This window comes from Sinocyclocheilus rhinocerous, unplaced genomic scaffold (genome assembly GCF_001515625.1).
Source record: "Sinocyclocheilus rhinocerous isolate Xijiao unplaced genomic scaffold, SAMN03320098_v1.1 scaffold615, whole genome shotgun sequence".
NCBI classification, from domain to species: Eukaryota; Metazoa; Chordata; class Actinopteri; order Cypriniformes; family Cyprinidae; genus Sinocyclocheilus; species Sinocyclocheilus rhinocerous.
The window spans coordinates 3,202,617-3,221,073 of record NW_015631049.1 but is presented as its reverse complement, the minus strand read 5'-3'; the positions used below and the strand labels follow the sequence as shown (position 1 = coordinate 3,221,073).

General features: G+C 36.7%; 1 protein-coding gene and 1 long non-coding RNA gene across 2 annotated transcripts in view; both read left to right on the top strand.

Moving 5' to 3' along the window:
- The window catches only part of LOC107741262 (uncharacterized), a 56,320-nt gene extending 50,366 nt beyond the window's left edge, over positions 1-5,954 (top strand). The window contains exon 3 of the long non-coding RNA XR_001640186.1: positions 5,938-5,954. This is a non-coding gene — a long non-coding RNA (uncharacterized LOC107741262). The remainder of the gene's footprint in view (positions 1-5,937) is intronic.
- A 175-nt stretch (positions 5,955-6,129) lies between these two features.
- The window catches only part of LOC107741284 (autism susceptibility gene 2 protein-like), a 21,582-nt gene continuing 9,254 nt past the window's right edge, over positions 6,130-18,457 (top strand). The window contains exons 1-11 of the mRNA XM_016553981.1: positions 6,130-6,430; positions 6,613-6,915; positions 9,103-9,326; positions 13,154-13,204; positions 13,436-13,531; positions 15,482-15,553; positions 15,697-15,726; positions 15,831-15,902; positions 16,125-16,257; positions 17,362-17,449; positions 17,756-17,774. Coding sequence (XP_016409467.1) covers positions 6,130-6,430; positions 6,613-6,915; positions 9,103-9,326; positions 13,154-13,204; positions 13,436-13,531; positions 15,482-15,553; positions 15,697-15,726; positions 15,831-15,902; positions 16,125-16,257; positions 17,362-17,449; positions 17,756-17,774 — 1,389 coding nt within the window. The remainder of the gene's footprint in view (positions 6,431-6,612; positions 6,916-9,102; positions 9,327-13,153; positions 13,205-13,435; positions 13,532-15,481; positions 15,554-15,696; positions 15,727-15,830; positions 15,903-16,124; positions 16,258-17,361; positions 17,450-17,755; positions 17,775-18,457) is intronic.

The window sequence follows — 18,457 nt, the reverse complement described above, 5'->3', positions numbered from 1 at the left end:
ATATATATATATATATATATATATATATATATATACATACATATTTAATAATTTATATTTTAATTTATTAATTTATCAATAATAATTTATTTAATAATTTGTCATGTGTATTTCCATGTGAAATTAGGCAAAAACATTTTAATGTACAGTATTAGTCATACTAATAAAATGTTACCAATATGATCACCAGTATATTGTACTGGTGTTTTCCCCCAAAATTAATATATCACATTTTAGCAGCTCCGAGACAATATTCAGGCTTATTATCAACATTTCTGAACACAAAATCTCTTTCATCAGCTAGAGGAACCCACCCAGTTGTGATTTAGATGTTTTGGCATTCTGTGTTCTTTGTTGGCACAATGAAATGCAGATCCCAGTGGATTTGACTGGTAAAGAGGAGAGCATTTCCTGTCTGGATGCTGCTAATCTGTGAAAAGATGACAGCTCTCCATGCAGCACCTGTTCGGGAGATAAATTCCTGTGTCTTATTCTGTTTGTTGACTTCATCAGCTGGAGGCGGCTTTTAGTTTGTTACTTGAGGTTTTATTTCTGTTGTTGTGCATGAGTATTAATGTTTATTTTGGGGCACACAGTGGTGATGGAGAGATATACCACAGGGTTTGTGAGGGAAATGAACTCACAATGTGTAGCGTTAGGCTTGAGTTCTGTCGGCAGAAGGCAGCGTGGTGTGTGAGTATTTGCAATAAGCATCAATGGCCCCTGGTCATTTGAGAGAATTTGCATCCCCTGCTGCCTTATCTTAAGACCCTGTTTGCATATGAGCTGTTTTTATTACATATAAAACAGAGACAGACTAAGGCATAAATCCATAATCTCCCATTTGCATGTGCAACAGGAGACGGTTGAGAATATTGTTGTAAGGGGGGTGGGGGGCTTAATAGTCTGGAAATAGACACGGCTGCATTGAAATTCATAGTGTGTCTCAAGCGTTATGTCGAAAATAGCGTGTTGATGATGTCTTGATGCTTTGTACTTTAGAAGTATGCATGCGTGAATGCTTTATGTGCTGATATTAACCACAATGTCTTGCACTGCAGAAGAGAGTATCTAACTATCCATCTATCTCTGTCTATCAACCCATCCATCCATCCATCGTTCTAACTATTGTTCTATCTGTCTTTCTGTCTGTCAGTCTGTCCATTTCTCTTAAGGCTTTAAAGTTTAGAACTTTTTAAACAAGGGTTTTTTGTTTGTTTGTTTTCAAACAAGGCCAAGATAGAGTTTGTCTTGACAAACTTTGCTTTTCTGGTTAAATATTAGGGAATCGTCTGTGAAAAATCAATATGGAAAATTCCTTCAAAACAGTACATTGTGGCATATTTTTAGAGAGTTTAGAGGGTTTTTAGAGTTCAATTTCAAATTAGAATTGAGTCTTGTTTGTTGTTATTCAAGTTGAATTCAAATTCTGAAATTTAATTGAAATTTGAAAGGTGCTGTCAATCCAATTCTAAATGATGCGCTGCAAGAGACACTTTTATGATTTTGTGGCTTTATGTCCCTGCAATTTCATACCACCATACTACACACTACAAAGTATGAACTGTCCCATTACCAGTGAAATATATACTTAATTAAAATACAGTCATGGACAACTCATTTTGTGTACCTGTATACTATTTGCTGATGATTTAGTTGTCTTAAATTCAATTACTTGCTATAAGCTGCACAAGTGTCAATCATAAGTAGATTAGAAAAGTCACTCATAAAATGAGACACTTTTTCAGAGCCCTGAAAAGAATTTTCTCTGGAAGCTACAGCCATCTGTCTACACTTTCATCACGCCAGTGTGTGTGTAATGGCTATAGTACGGCAGCTCTCCAGATGTTTCAAGACGGCTGTCTGAGCCTGAAATGAGGTCAGAGGTCAAGGATATCTTAGTGGGACAGCTGTGGGGCGATGCTGGGGTCACCCTGCCTCTGCTAGAACCATCCGTCATGAGTATGCACACCCCTACCGACACTGGAGGTGGTTCCTACCACAGTAGGCACGTGTTGAGGCCAGAGTCCCTTGAGGGATTGTACCATGAGAGAAGCAGCAGGGGGAGAGTATAGATCAATAGTACACTGAAGTGTCATCTGGTGAACAGGGATGCCAACACGTCCCAAGGGAGTGTCACTCCCTCCTCAGAATGCGACCTTCGACCTCTACAAATCTGTGGGTGTTCCTGAGGGTGCTCTTGTCTGTGTGTCTAATAGCTCTGCTGTGATTTCACTCAGTCTTAATGGTCTCTTTTGTTGCCTGTTTTATGTTACAGATTGAAATCGCTTTTCTGTTCGAAGCTTGAGAGCACTGTAAGGCATAAAATGGCATGGCAAGAATTGTAGTACTTGTTAAATTACTGAAAGTGTTACCAGTTCTACTTAGCATTACTATTCTTATTTGAACAAACCCCTAATCCTATTTCTTTTTCCTCTTCATTTTCCTCATCTTCCACCTCTGCCTTTTACTTAATAATAATAATAATAATAATAGTTATTTTTCATTAATTTTTTACAGCACATATGCGTTATTATTTTATTAATAATAATAATAATAATACTTTTAAAATTATTTTTTAATTTGCTGCACCATTTGTGTTATAGCATATATGCTTTATTATTTTAATAATAATAATAACAATAATGTGATTTATTGTTATTATTATCTTATTTATAATATATATTTTTTATTCTGCTGTTCCACTTGTGTTAAAGCAAATATATGCTTTTATGTATGTATTTATTTATTTATTTATTTCTGAGACATTTGTGTTGTGACACTGGTTAGAAATAGTTGTGGTCTTAATTTTCTTAATTAATCAGAACGATGATTTTTGCCTGGTGGACAATAAAATGGGTGAAAATAGTCCATAGAATGAGTGATTTTGGGAGTGAGCTCTTTTGACTTGGGCTAGTAAGCAAATAATTCATAACCACCAAGTGACAAACTAGTAATAGCAATACACTAAAACTACTTTGAACATCTAGCAATCAGCAAACCAAGACAGCATCAGGGTGGCAATGTTTGCATGGGTAAGCAGTAAAAACCTACTCCATTTATAATGAAGTTTGTGTGTTGTGTGGTTTTGTTGTTAGCGGGCACAGTAAATCTATCGTTGACCTTGGTGTTGGATAATGAGGTCTCAGAGAAATATTTCTGCCTTGAGGCCTATCAGTTGTCAAAACCAAAAGTTAAAGGAGTTACAAGTTTATTTGGCAATGTCTTCTCATTAAAAGATTCCTAAGGCAGAATTTCAGGGCTAACAGTCACAGCTTGGAATGTTTTGAGAAAATTGAAAGCTTTAGCCGTATACTGATGTGTCTACAGTGAGGTTGACAGATTAACAATTTACCGCAACCACAAATTGACAAGATTTTCACAGGTGACAACCTTCTAAGATTGTCTAAGACACGCACAGCCACTGGCAGCAGCGTGACATCACACCGGCTGCCCAGGCACTCATTTCGAATGACATTGTGTCACATTTTCTGCAAAATGATTACAGCCACATTCCAGGTTGGGAAGAAATCCCTTCGTTATGTACAGCAGGCATCCAGACGAACTGAGACATTCACAGAGCACTTTTTTAATGAGAAAGAAGCCAAGCTTGTATGTCTTGTCCTGCCTGCTGACTGCCATTATGGCCCATTAGAATCATCATTAAGAGAGAGTGCAGGGCCCATTGTGCCTAAAGTGCCACGGACTGCTAGCTGAGGAGCCTGACTACCACTGTCCGCTTTTACCACACAAACGTGCCTCGGAAACTGGTTTCCACAGCAACGTCACTGAAGGGCAACGTATTTCTTCTCTGTGCTTTGTAGGAAAAGGCAGCAAGACAGGGTTATCCGTGAATGCATCTGCTTAGACCTTTCCAAGCAATTGGGTTGAAGTTCTCATTTTGTGTTAATCTTGTACAAGGCTCTGCCATGCAAATCCTAACCACTGACGTTCCCAGAAAACCTTCAAAAACCATCCCAGAGCTGCAAAAAAAAGGACAAGCTCCACCACCTACATGCTTAAAAGGACAATTTAGTTTGTAAGAACAAGTTCTGTGTGTAGGCATGGGCTCATTTAGGACGTGCGTCACATTCGGCTGCATGTGGAGAAATATGTCAAGAACTCAAGCTAGCGTTTTTATCCCTCAATTATTGGTGTCCATTAATGATTAAGTGGTATGTTAATACAGCACAGATATTCCATTAGGAGCTCCGGTCTGAGGTTTTAATGGCCTGGGAGAGAGTATGTGTACTGCAGGCTTTCAAAGTCTTTGTTTGAGGCTGCACTAAGCTGTTAGGAATGAGGACTGCATTAAATGTGCTAATTAGTGGCCTGGGGAAGATATTGTCTTAAATTACTCTCTTCCTCTCTCCATCTTTCCTTTCTGTGTTCTTTTCTATCACTGTTGCCAATAAAATAGACTTGTGATTGGTGATATGCCAATACAGGTTTTTTTTTTATGTTAAGACGATATGCAATAATTGGCCAATATTAAAATTCTATACTATTATGGATGGATGGATGGGGGGGAAAATCGTTTTAAATTCTACAAGTGATTATATTTCAAAGCATTAAAGGGATACTTCACTCAAAAATGAAAATTCTCACCCTCATGTCGTTCGAAACCCATAAGACCTTCGTTCATCTTCAGAACAAAAATTAAGAAATTAAGACGCGTCGCGAATTAAATGTTTCTCCAAGCATTATTTTTCATAACAAAAAAACAGCACGCAGCATTCGGCATGAAATTAATGCTCAGTGCCTTGTCACGCTCTTGGCGTTTTAAAAAACATGGCGCTCCCATTGAAAACAATTGAAAAAATACGTTAGCCTCGGGGGAAAAAATGCAGTTGATCAATTTGGACATTACTGTAGTAGATTGTCCAACTTTTTGGTGCCTTAAGTCTTTGGTTTTTGGTTACATACAATTGTCAAAGGAAATGGGTTTGTCAATACTGATGTCTAGAGAGTAGATTAACAGATGAATATAATTTTATGAGAAGATGTACACGAGTTGTTAAATGTATATATCAACCCTTGATTATTTTACTATGCTTTTACATGTTGAATGACTATAGTCTGTAAAATGCTGAGGCTAAACTCTTTTTTTTTTTTTTCTTGCACTGCACTCCTCTGAGCAAACCTCTGTACAAGTACAGTTCCTCTGTACAAAGATTCTGGCGGTGTTACTGAAATCCCTGGAAATATCCTGAAAGGCCAGTATAAAGGGTGCATGATCCCTTTTCACAGCACAATTGAAACATAATTATTTCATGGCAGACTGTGTGCTCTGTAAATCTATGAATGGGAACAGCATTTAACTTTAATTAGCTCTGATTTATTCATTCTGACTGGATTGCTTGCAGAAAATTGGATCATCTGATTATAGTCAAGCATGAAAATGACCTGATTAAACACTTCATAAAAACCCATGGAGAGAGAAAGAAATGCAGAAAGAAAAGAAACCTGGGATGAAATGATAAAGGGGAGATAAGAGAGATGAGGCACAGAGAGGAAGACAGTCAGACAGATGTGGATGCGTTTGGTGTCTTGGCGTATGCCAGCATTATGCACAGTGGGTGAAGAAGGTATCGCAGCTGGTTTCTGTTCACCCTGCTGCAAACTAATGGATAGATTGGCAAACCAATCCCACGCTATAGGTTACATGCAACCCTTCATGTGCATTTGATTTGAGATGCTTCCATGCACCTGAGCAAAAAATAAATAAAAAATCACTATCCAATGTTGTGAACTGGCCTTTGCAATTGGGAAAATATGCATGATTTATTTCTAAATTCATTATGCTTTTTGCCCCCAGCTATATCAATTAAAGCATCTAAACTGCATTTAACATCTGAATTAAATACAGTAACTATTAAATGACTTATATAAAATATAGATACAGATTTTGAACTTTGTTTGTGTCTTTCTTTTTAGTTACGCCAACGAATGAGCAACATCAGGTTAGTATTTTTTTTTTTTTTTACACAAATTTTTATAAATATTATAAATAAATGTTTATTTATTATATTTATATAATTAAATATTGTTTGTCTTACAACAAATACGCATTTTAATTTGTAATAAAAACTGAAAATTGACAGCTAAAAGTTCATAAACTGCCATAATATGAATATTGTTTCTCATATCCCGTCTTTCCTTTCTAATCACAGCAACAACCCTTCCACTCTTCCTCCCAAACACCACCTACCTCACTCCCCTCATCATCTCAGCGGCCTCCCGTCTCCTGCTCCTCCTCTTCCTCTCTCCATAGCCGGTCTGCCCTCCTCCCACTACTCCCTTCACTCGCCCTCTCACCTCTCCAGCCATCCGGCCATGTTCGCCAACCCTGCTACACTGCCTCCTCCACCCACCTTACCGACCAACAGCCTGGTGGTGCCAGGACACCCTGCCGGACCACCCTATCCAGGTGAGAACCCCTTCATTGAGATTTAAACTGTTTCTGGCATAGTTAGTATGAGATTTGAGAATATTTTGGACAATAGGTTTCTTCAGTTCTGTAATATGACAAGTTAATTCAAATATATCACTTGCATAATCCGACTCCTGCGTCCCCCCCCACGGGTTCTCCTGCCCCTGCTGCGGCGGCAGCCCCCGCGCCTAGACCGCTCCCTATCTCCCCGAACCCTCTCAGTATCAAGAAGGAATCTGTGCCCCCTAACCCCACCCCTTCCCTCCTGAGGAACCAATCCCTCAGCGGCCTCCCGTCTCCTGCTCCTCCTCTTCCTCTCTCCATAGCCGGTCTGCCTTCCTCCCACTACTCCCTCCACTCGCCTTCTCACCTCTCCAGCCATCCTGCCATGTTCGCCACCCCTGCTACACTGCCTCCTCCGCCCACCTTACCGACCAACAGCCTGGTGGTTCCAGGACACCCTGCCGGACCACCCTATCCAGGTAAGAACCCCTTCATTGAGATTTAAACTGTTTGTGGCATAGTTAGTATGAGATTTGAAGATATTTTGGACAATAGGTTTTTTCAGTTCTGCAGTATGATTAATCGCGATTAATCGCATCCAAAATAAAAGTTTTTGTTTACATAATATATGTGTGAACTGTGTATAATTAGTATGTATATATAAATACAAAAACGTGCATGTATATATTTAAGAAAAAATTTTTGTTTTATATATAAAATATTTATATTTATAAATAATATAAATTATAAATAAATATAAATATATATATATATATATATACATACATGAAAATATTTTTAAAATATAAACATGTATGTTTTTGCATTTATATATACATAATAAATATACACAGTACACACACATATTATGTAAACAAAAACTTTTATTTTGGATGCGAGTAATCGTTTGACGTCACTAATAAAAATATTGCATTTGTATAAGGGTGCGTACACACTAGAGTTTGCACTGCACCAAAGAGTGCTGCAAATCCACTAATTTCAGTTAAGATGGTGCCTTGTAAGGGTGTAGAGGCATTAACATCCATTGTCCAAACAGAATGGAGGGTCCCGTTTTTACCCAGCTTTTACCTAATTTTTGTCCCTCAAACTTGCCATCGCAGGTTTCTCTAGTGTGTAAGTGCCCTAAGAAATGAGTGGTATGTCATAGCACACAATTAATTAAGTTTTAATTTAGCATATTGTAGTGCTAGTCTTAAATCAACACAAATTTGGTTCGCACAAATGTAGGGACCTTTCCTTCAGTTACTATGCTTTAAATTGCTTGATGTAAAACACAAAATGCTTTGTTTGTTGACAAATAACTCATGTTAAAGACAGCTTTATGGACATATAAGTATTCAGTAACAACAGCATTAAATTGAAGCTCTTAAATTGCATTCTTTTCAAGATTTTTCAAGAGTGAGACGAAATGGGGCACGCATCAGAGGTCAGCATATGAAATATGTGACTTATATCCAGTTGGCCCATTTTTCTACAGTATATGATACATGTAATAAAAAAAGATATCAGCTATACTGTTAATTTCTAATATCTGGATCCTGTGCCTCGGAAGGGCACTTCAGCTGTAAACTTCTGTTTTATTGGCTGTAATTTGACCTTTGACAGTTATATGAGATTTTGTTACAATTTACACTAAATGCAAAATTTGAGATGAAAATACCTGTCTGCTTCATCTCTGCCTTTCTTTATATGGTAAGTGTTTTTTTTATTTTTTATTATTGGCTTTTAAATGCCAGTTCCAGGCATGTTAGAGCTACATGCTGATCTTAACCAAAGGAGCAAGTAAAGAATAAAAAGAAATTTAATAAAAAATTAGTGTTTTTACATGCAGCTAACTTCTACAATGTAAACCTTTGGTAAACACATGGCTCAAGTCATTGCAAAAGTACCAAAACCATTCTTCAGATTTTCTCTGTTTTTGATCACTAAAAACATAATGTTAATTTATACTCTAAACTAAAAGTAAATATTAATCTTTTAAAAGCATCAAGCCTGTGCTTAAAGAGTTTCTTAAATTTTAAGAAGGGATATTCTTTAAGTCTTAAAGGGATAGTTCGCCCAAAAATGAAAATTGTTGTATGCAAACCTGTATGCATTTGCTTCTTCTGTTATTGTATTTATTTATTTTCATCCATGCAATATAAGTCAGTGTGTTCAGGATGTTTGTTTTTGCTCCACAGAAGAAAGCAAGTCATACAGGTTTGGAACAACATGAGGGTGATTTTCATTTTGGGGTGAACGGTCCCTTTAAGGCAGTAGAAGAGTTTGTGTTTGTCGGGTCAAGTGTGTGTGTGTTTTCTGCCGAGGTGACTCTTGGTTCTCTCTTGTCTTTAGATACCAGCCTGTTGATATCTTTCAACCAACCAATCATGTATTGCCAGCCTCATTCGGGGATTCTGATTGGCACATTGTCACAGGCAACTCTCTTACCTCCACCAATGAGTCCTCACGTAGAAAACCCTCACACCTTGAATTGGAGAAACAGAGAAAGCCAGGTGACTACCCTCTTTCGCTTCTTCCTACCGCTGTTGTGAAAACTCACTGGCCGCCCGTGCCTTTTTTTTCTTTTCCCTCCCGTGTCTTTCCCCCTCTCCCCCCTTTCCCTCCTTTCCCTCCTTTTCCCCCTTCACTCTCCTTTCTTGCAGAGCATGATATTCTGCGGCAGGAGCTGAACAACCGCTTCCTGGTTCAGAGCTCGGAGCGAGGTCGGGGGCCGGCGCCAGGGGCGACACGGTCACCGTTGGCCCCTGTGTCGCTCCTCCGGGCCGAGTTTCACCAACATCAGCATATGCACCAGCACCAACACACGCATCAGCACACCTTCACGCCCTTCCCTGCCATCATTGGGCCGCCCACTGCACCTCCCATGGTGCGTACCCCAGCCAGAAATGTGAGGATAAGTAAAAACAGATAGATTTTACTCCCTTCCTACCTCCTATTCCCCTCAAAATAGTCCGATCTATTAAAAACAAACCCCTTCTATACGACCATCATATTCTTCCAGCAAATGACACTTGCAATCGTGTTGTTGTACTGAATATAAGCATGGTCACATCACAGTTGTGCTGATATTCAGACTAACAGCATGAGTAACTTTTAGACACAATATGGCCAGTTATTTCATCTACTTTGTCTCAGTTGACAGAAATAGTTCTAAGAAAAGCCAAAACATTTACATGTAACAGAGAAACACACAGACTGGCAGCCTGTTTGGAACCCCATGAATCCAAACAGTGAACCGAAATGGCGCTCATTCAGTCACATAATAACACAGCCCTGCATCTTGAAAAAAAAAATTGCAGAAAAAGGCTTAATGTTACCTAATGTGATGATGCTGAGTTAAAAAAGAAAAAGAAAAAAAAAACATTATATATATATATATATATATATATATAAATACATTACATGCATTTTCTTTTTTTTAACAATATAAGAGTGATGATTTTTCAAATTATCTATATGTATTCGCTTAAATGCACAGTCAGATTTAAAAAAAATTCAGTTTTAATGACAAAAGAGATATTCATAATGCAAAGGGGTGGAAAAATATGTTCATGTACTCCATTTAATGCCAAAGAACTTCACATAAACACAAGTTAGCTGTTTGGATGTAGTAAAACACCCAGAGAAACAGCAGAAAACGTCTGAATCCGGTTTGCATTTTTGTCACTGTCACTGGCCATAATTCGAACCTTGAAATTTGGCATAAAAATTAGGCATAAAATAATGTCTTCAGAATCATTCATACATGTAAAAATCTGAGAATTGAACAAAAAGTTGTAACCTGGTTCAGAGGAAGATAGGAATCATGTCCTTGTGGCAGTTTTTCTGTTGATAATACAAGACTTCAGGGATAAGACTTCACCATACAAATGGTTGTCAAAAGCAAAAATGTCACAAAATGCACATCATATTTTGTGAGAAAATGTGAGATGCTACTGTTTTTGGAATCAGCATCTCAAACTTAGTAAGAAATGAGTATTGGATTTCATTCAGCAAATATGATGCAGGGTGGTGATAATAGAGCACCAGAACTAACTGTTGCATAATAAGCAACAGTGTTTACAACCCACTACAGAGCCTTGAGGTTTATCTTAAACCAGGCCAGATCTTAAACAGAGGCCACAGGGTTGAAACAGTTTTATAGCACCATCTCGGTGACATAACTGATACCCATCAGCCTAACAAGATAAACTATTGTCCCATGACAACCACAAATATTGTAGCTCTTCCTCTAATAAAAACCCTTTTTGCTGCCATGTTGACATGCCGTACTCATTGTGCTTTTATAGTGTGAGCCAGAGATATTTTATTGCTTTCATATGAGCAGAATGGTGATGTTTCTGAGTGCTGAGGGCTGTTTGAGAAAAACAGGAGGCAGACAAAGCCTTGTGGCGTGACAGAGGTACAGACAGAACTCATTCTATGTGACACTCAAAGCTTGCGGTCGAAACATAATGACCTCACCGTAGATGAAAGTCATGACATCAACGAGGTTGTTTTGATAAAGCATAATTGCTTCCGTGTGCAAAGCGTCTATTAGAAGCAAACTTTGGCAGCCTGTAATCAGATAAATTCAGCTCCTCAAAGTTAGCTAGCCATATGAAATGCATTCAGATCTCCGAAACGTATTCAGACAGGAACAAGAATGTCTTATCTGCATACTATCGCTGCTGTCAACCAATCCAAAAGATATTATGTCAGATTGCTAGATGAAAAGTCAAGCATTTTTGAATCATAGATTACCATCTCCAAAGATTGAACTCTAACTTAAAACATGCCATATGTTTTGTAGTTTGCTGCCTGCATTCTTTTGTGGGTTACAGAACTGTTTCGTCATCAAAAACTGAAAGACTGAAATAGCGATGAAAATGTTGGTTATGCATCTTATCTTTCGTGCAGAATCACAAACACACCACCACACCTTTCCCAAATGTTTTATGAGATACAAATCTTATTTGCTGAACAGTTATTGTTGAATTTCTTTCAATACCATGTGATTTAAGTGTGATGTTTTCTACTGACAAATATACTGATGCTTAGTTTCTAAAGCATTTCTGCGTGGGTTAAGAGCTTTTTCATAGAATGCAGTGTTGTTGTTTACTGGGGTAAATTAAAAAAACAGTATAAATGTCATTTTTAGTCAACATGAAACCAGAAATAACCCAATTTGCTTCCTTTATACATGTTTCTGGTCTTATTGTGCATAATTCATTGGTTTGTTATTCCAAAAAAATATATATTTCCCTACTTTCGAAAATACATCAGTTTAGTGAAGTAAAGTGGGTAACGTATTCTGTTTCATGTTGACATAACACACTTCATATAATGTCTTTCTTGTTTTCTTTTTTCCCTCCCTCCTAGCTTTTCTTATATAAAGATTTAATTGTTTACAGATGTAATATTGAATCTTGATTTGCCAAAGCTGTTTGTTATAAATCTCTGACAGGGGCTGTGAATTTTGAAGCACTGTTTTTTATGGGCCACTATAAACCTTTGCTGTATTTACTAGGCAAGTGTTAACCATAAAGCAGGAGTGCTGCTCTCGGAAGGATCACTGAAGTGCAATACGCAGGGAAGCCAGATCAGCGATTTTCTCAGCCAGGGCAACCTCATGTGTTTGATTTAGACTAATTATCATCACACATTCATACGATGCAGGATAAAAGCAGCTTATGCCTGCTGATCTGTTGGAGTATAAAGTCTGCACCATAAGTGAGCTGCGGTTCAAGCACTGCTTTTCAAAGAAACACACAGAGTTTATCCACTTTTATTACCATCACCTATGACGTAAGATGACAGGCTTCTGTAGGAACAACACTATGTATGAGGGGGTTTGTAAAGGATTTGAATGTTTATGTAAAAGAATATTTGCAGTGTTCAGTTAAGTGATAAAAAAAAAAAAAACGCAAGCCAGTGGAGTTAAGGTGACAAAGATGCTGGGTTTATTAACTTAATAGTAAAATGTAGCAGCAAAAAAAAAAAGTAAAGTTTATGAATTTTTGCTGAAGTTTATGAATTTTTAAAAATGTTTTAAAAGTATTTAAATGTTTTTTTTTTTTTTTATGTTTATGGACACATTTTAAGACATTTGTTTTATTACAGTGATTTAAAAAAGATAAAAATAGAAGATTATTAAATATATGACATTTTATTTCCATCACATTTGTATGAATTTCTAAAAATGACCATGAACCATTTCACCATTTCAATTCAGTTCGAATTGTTTATCCTATAGTTACGATGCTAACTTTACTCTCAAATTTTTCTATTAAAACTAGAACTTGCCTTGAAAGAGTTACTGTTCCATATATTTTTCTTAACTGTAATGGAATGATGCTGCCACGTAATAAATGGCTCATGTCAATTTAATTGGAAGCGAAGGGTGCCTTTCATTTGTTTAGCGATCTGGTTTGACTCTTTTGTGAGTGTATTCCCACACTCTGTGTCGACTCTGGAAGCCTGTGCCAGCTGCGGCTGCTGTGGTTTTCTTTCATGTGACATTGAACGGCTGTTTTACTGTGTAATTGTTTTATTAAAAGGGTGTAATTTATCTGAGCTTCATCTGCTTTTTATTTGACTATGTAAGCACACTGCAGTAAAGATCTCATGTTTTTGGTCACAGATGCCTTTGATTTTGTTGATATGTTTTTAATTTGAACTCTCTCTCTCTCTCTCTTTCTCTCCTTTCTATAGTTCGAGAAATACGCCCCAAAGCTGGACAATCCTTTCTTGAGACATTCAAATGTAAGTGCCAACTTGTTTTGACTGCACAACCTTGCTTTGACTGAAGATGAAGCAGATTATGTAAACTTTTTGGACTTTTTAAGACATATTTGTAAACTTTTTGCATGTTTTCAAGCATGCTTGGTTTGATGTTGTTTTCAAAGCAGGATAAAAAGTTGTTATAGCTTAAAGAGATGATAGACACCAAAGAGTTTTGTAAACTTTACATTTACGATGTTTTTTTCTCTGCAGTTCTTTCCCTCCTATCCACCAACAATGCCAGGCATGCCTCCAATGCTTCCACATTCAGGGCCCTTCAGTTCACTGCAAGGAGCCTTCCAGCCAAAGGTTAGACCTCAAAACTGTGCATTCACATCATGTGGGAAAGTAGACAAAACGGTTTTGACTTGAGCCGAAAAAGAACGAGACCTGTGGTTTGTTTGGGGGGTTTCAAATTTCCCGCTTGCACACTCTAATATGGCCAAGATTAGTAAGTCAAAAGATATTTTTAAAATATGGCCCATAAAACTAGCGTGTTCACACAGATGTGAACATTAAAAAAAAATGGTGGAAGTATCTACAGATTAATTGTTTGCTAGATCGATCTGGTAGTTCTGCAAAACAAAGGACTGAAAAAAAATAATAAAGTTAATCAAATTTGAGTAATATGGGAATTGAACATGGTATACTGTTCAGGCTGTCGTTTTCACAGGTGATAAGCCTGTTCTTTGGCAGTAAGCCACCTCTCAATATTTCAGTCGAACAATTTGTAAATATTGCTTTTCTAGAATCAAGTGTGCACAAATTAGATATTGCTGTTTAAGATGAATATTTTAAGTTAACTAAATTTCAGTGCATCTCTATACAGAACTACATTTTTAGAGTTTGGTTGCTTAGAACAGGTCAAGGTCACAGCGATGGTTTAGTGGTTAGTTCTCTAGGTATGCTAAGCCTTGGATGCTCATTTGACAGATAGATTGAAATCTGGGATGGGTCATGTCTCAATCCCACCCCCCTCTCTTTATCCCAGTAATTTCCTATCACATTTGCCAATAATAAAACGGCAAAAAAGTCCAAAAACAAAAAAGAATGGGGTCAAATCATTCTCAATTTCCTGTATACTGCAGAAATGTGGCTGATTGAGAGCCCAGCATCACCTTACCATTAGTATTCAGGGTGCCCTCAAATCCCACACAGCTGCATTTATACTGCAGGCAGATAGAGAAATCTACCACTGCCATTTTCTCCACTAATGGATTATGCAAAGAGGCTCAGGCTCAATAACCTGCTGGAGGCTTTTGTGTTAACTTTAGACTTAGCACTGTGGTCTTGAGCAGGGTGGTTAGTCTGGGTGTGTGTGTCTTTGCAGTGTGTGTGTTATATGGCTTTCCTTGCACTTCTCAAATAATTCTCACTATTGTGTTAGCTACCAGTCAAAGGAAGAGCAAGTCTGAAGTTTCCAACAAGTATGAAGTTCATGAGTATAAATGAAAGTGGCATCCATGAAACTTGGGACTGAAATGAAGTTTTAAACTTGAGGCTACACCCATGATGAATCACATGAATTTTTTCCAGACCTGATGTGTTTCCTTTTGAAACAAGATGTTTGGACAGAGTATATCAATGGCTTATTATGTTCTGTTTAATAGTTAGTTTAAATACATGTTTCTGCCGAATGTTTTACAGTAGCATGTAGACATCAAGACATCAAGCCACAAAATTTCCATTTTGATTTCATAGGATCATCAGTTTAAAAAAATGTACTAAAAAGACTTTAGTCAACACACCAAGGAGCCAAAAATGCTTATCCTCCTGACTACCAGCTATGGAGTTTTGGGGAGACACAACAAATGAATAGAGAAAAAATTATATATCAATATTCCTATTAAATATTAAATATTATTATGAAAATCTTGCTAATTATTACTCCCATTATCGCACTTATTTGTTCATTCTATGTTGCTCCAAAAACACATTAATAATCATGTCTTTTTATTTTTTTTAAAACCGGACTTTTTAAAGTCCCGATGTCCTCTACAGAGGACTTGGCATAACATATAAATAAAATATAATTTTTCTAAAATTGTATTTTTCAAAATTGTTCTTATGCTCTAAACAATGTAATGACATGACAAAATACTAAATTCACAAAACTGTTTTTTCCTGGTAGTCAGGAGGATATAATATATACAAAAATATTTCTCAACAGTGCATGATTGAAAATAGTAAATAAACAGACTTCAGTATCATGCTGTGTTCCATTAGCTTTATCTGAAATGGTCTTAACTTTCTTTCCAGGCTTCAAACCCTCTTGATGTTGCAGCACGACCAGGAACAGTTCCACACACTCTCCTTCAGAAGGACCCAAGGGTAAGCCACTCACTCTGGAGATCCACTTAAGAGATTGGCCATTAAAACGGAATCAGGATTGTGATGTTTTTAGCATTTCATGAACCTGAACTTTGTTAGAAAACATATCTCTCTGTCTGTGTCCTTTTCTCTGTTTCACACAGATAACAGATCCTTTTAGAACTTCAGTAAGAGTAAGCATCATATTTTTTATTCTCTTTCAAATCCCTAAATTTTCCACCTTAAATGCCAACGCCTTTGTGTTAATGCTTTGAAATTTCTTCTGCGCTCATGTTAGAAGCCAGGTAAATGGTGTGCAGTGCATGTTCAAATCGCCTGGCAGATCTACCATCATCAGCAGAAGATGAAAGTACGTTCTTTTTGGAAGCCTCTCTTGTCTCTTTTCTCTAATACAGTGTAGCCTAATTACAAGAATACACAAGTATGCATTGTAATGATTCATGCATTAGAGACCAACTCAGTAATTTTCCCTCATTAAGGACCATTTACACACAAAAATTTTGTACAGTGACTCCGGTCATATATTATATTATATTATATTATATTATTAAAATGACTTGTCTCACAAAAGCAGATGCACATGGACCCTCATAAACTGGATATGAATGGAAAACTTGATCTGTTCAGCCGTCCTCCAGCTCCAGGCGTGTTCCCTGGGTTCCCCTACCCTCATGATCTGGCCAGACCCCTCTTTTCATCAACAGGTATGTGCAGAATATGAATGAGAAAACTCTTAAAGTGAACATGAAATCAAACTTGACCCTGTTTAATAATAACACACATTCCTGAATATATTGTGCATAGTTCAGTTATTCCAAAAGAAAAATGTATGCGTAAAATCAAATCCTGCCCTACATGTTTTTTCTCATTGAATGTCCTGTAAAATGGGTAACAACCAACATGTTATATTAACTTTAAGTTCTCAAGCTGAAAAGATGCCAGTTTTAAATGAAAAGTTGTGGTTACACAACCATTCCTGGAAATAATTCCCTTTCCTGCTGTTTTGGGAAAGCCTGATGCTGAAATCACCTCTAAACCTGAAGAAATTCTACTTAAATATATTTCATTTTCATTTCACTTATCAACTATATTTATAATCCAATCAAGGTACTGCTCTCACAGATTTTTTATATCTTATCTTGTAAATTATACCGCAATCTCTTTATTGGCATGGTTTCAGTAAAATAAAAATGGATTTGTATGTCTTTCTTTCTCTCATGTTCCTTGCTCACTAATTTGCATGTTGTTATTTTGAACGTTGTCTTGGCTCAACGCTGGGGCCACGGGCATGAATATAAATGCTTTTACCTGATATAATTGACTGGTAGCTCTTTGTTGAAGGGCAACATGAGCATGTCTGCCCTTTAGATTGTAATTATGCAGCGTGGTGTCATGAAGGAGCTTGTAATTGGTTTTTTCATTAATGATACACAGTAACAAATGACATATCGTTCAGGCTGAATAGACAGTTGACCCTTTCAAATGCAACCTGAACACTCAATCTAAGACATCACTGTCCTTTTTATTGTCCGTGCAAACTATTCTAACAGCTTATTACTGAAAGTCCCGCCCCAAACACACACCATTGGTTGAGCCCGGCTGACTTCTAGTTGTCTCTGCACATTAAACTGGAATAGGAGAAAGTATTTAACCTAACAAGACCGATCTTTACCCAAGACCTCTCTTGTCTCTCTCTATATATATAGAGAGAGAGACTACATCTAGTGCTGTTTTGGTGAATATTTAAATGGTTTGGCTAACTTTGTCTGCAGTCTGTTTGACTGATTATTTCCTGCTATATTCAATAGCATCGGGACATCCAGCTGCTTCACCCTATGGACCGTCTCCTCACCACACTGCCTTCCTGCCTCCTAGCCATTTGGCAGGTAAGTGTAAGTAAACCACCATTTTAAATAGTTCCTCTCTTTTCATTCATAACTTAAACTCAATACATTCATCTGATGTTAAATCCCTCTTTTATTCAGGCAAAAGCAAGGCAAATACAATTTGTTCCATATGTTGTAGTGCTGCACCTTAATGGTGATCATTTAGCTATAAAAGCATGTCTTTCCAAAATTTTCTTAAACCAAAATAAAAACAAAACAAAATATAAAAATAAATATTTTGAAAATCAGACATGACTTAGTGCAGAATCTAAAATAATGACGCATTAAAAATATACTGTACTTATGTCTCTCATAGTCTTGTTTTTGTTTGTCAAGTAAAATATGATATTTACGTTTACACTGCCTTCAATTAAAAATAGAAAACATTTTATGCGTTTTGGCCGTTTATTTACATGTCAACAGCGTTTCGGGCCCTTAAAATGCAAGCAGCTTAAGTAAAGCAATGGGCTGAGTCTAACCAAATGCAACATTAGATCATTGACAACAGCTAAAATATAACTTTTCAGTAAATAACAAACCTCATCTTTTATAATAAATTTAGATAGGATTACATCTAGTTTAAGTCAAGTGTATATCAAATAGATGGAAACTGTAGTATTAAAAACACTTTACAATAAGATTCCATTTGTTAAATAACATGACCTATCAATAAACAATAGTTATAGCAATTATTCTTCTTAGGGTTAATTTTAAAATGTACTAATACATAAATCACAAGTTCAATCTGTTAAAATTATTTAATGCACAATGAACAAACATGAATGATCAAGTGTTTGTATTAAATAACATTCAAAAACATTAATTAATGTTGTAAAATTGTAAGTTGATGTTAGATAATAACATGAAGTCATGTTAATGAATGGTATCTTATTGTAAAGTCTATACAGGAGATAAAATTTGACTGTACTTTTATTTAATCCAAACTGTGTTCATATTTAATTTTAAAGGGCTTTTAAAACCTGCTAGAGATATTCAGCCAAGAATTACAACTAACTAA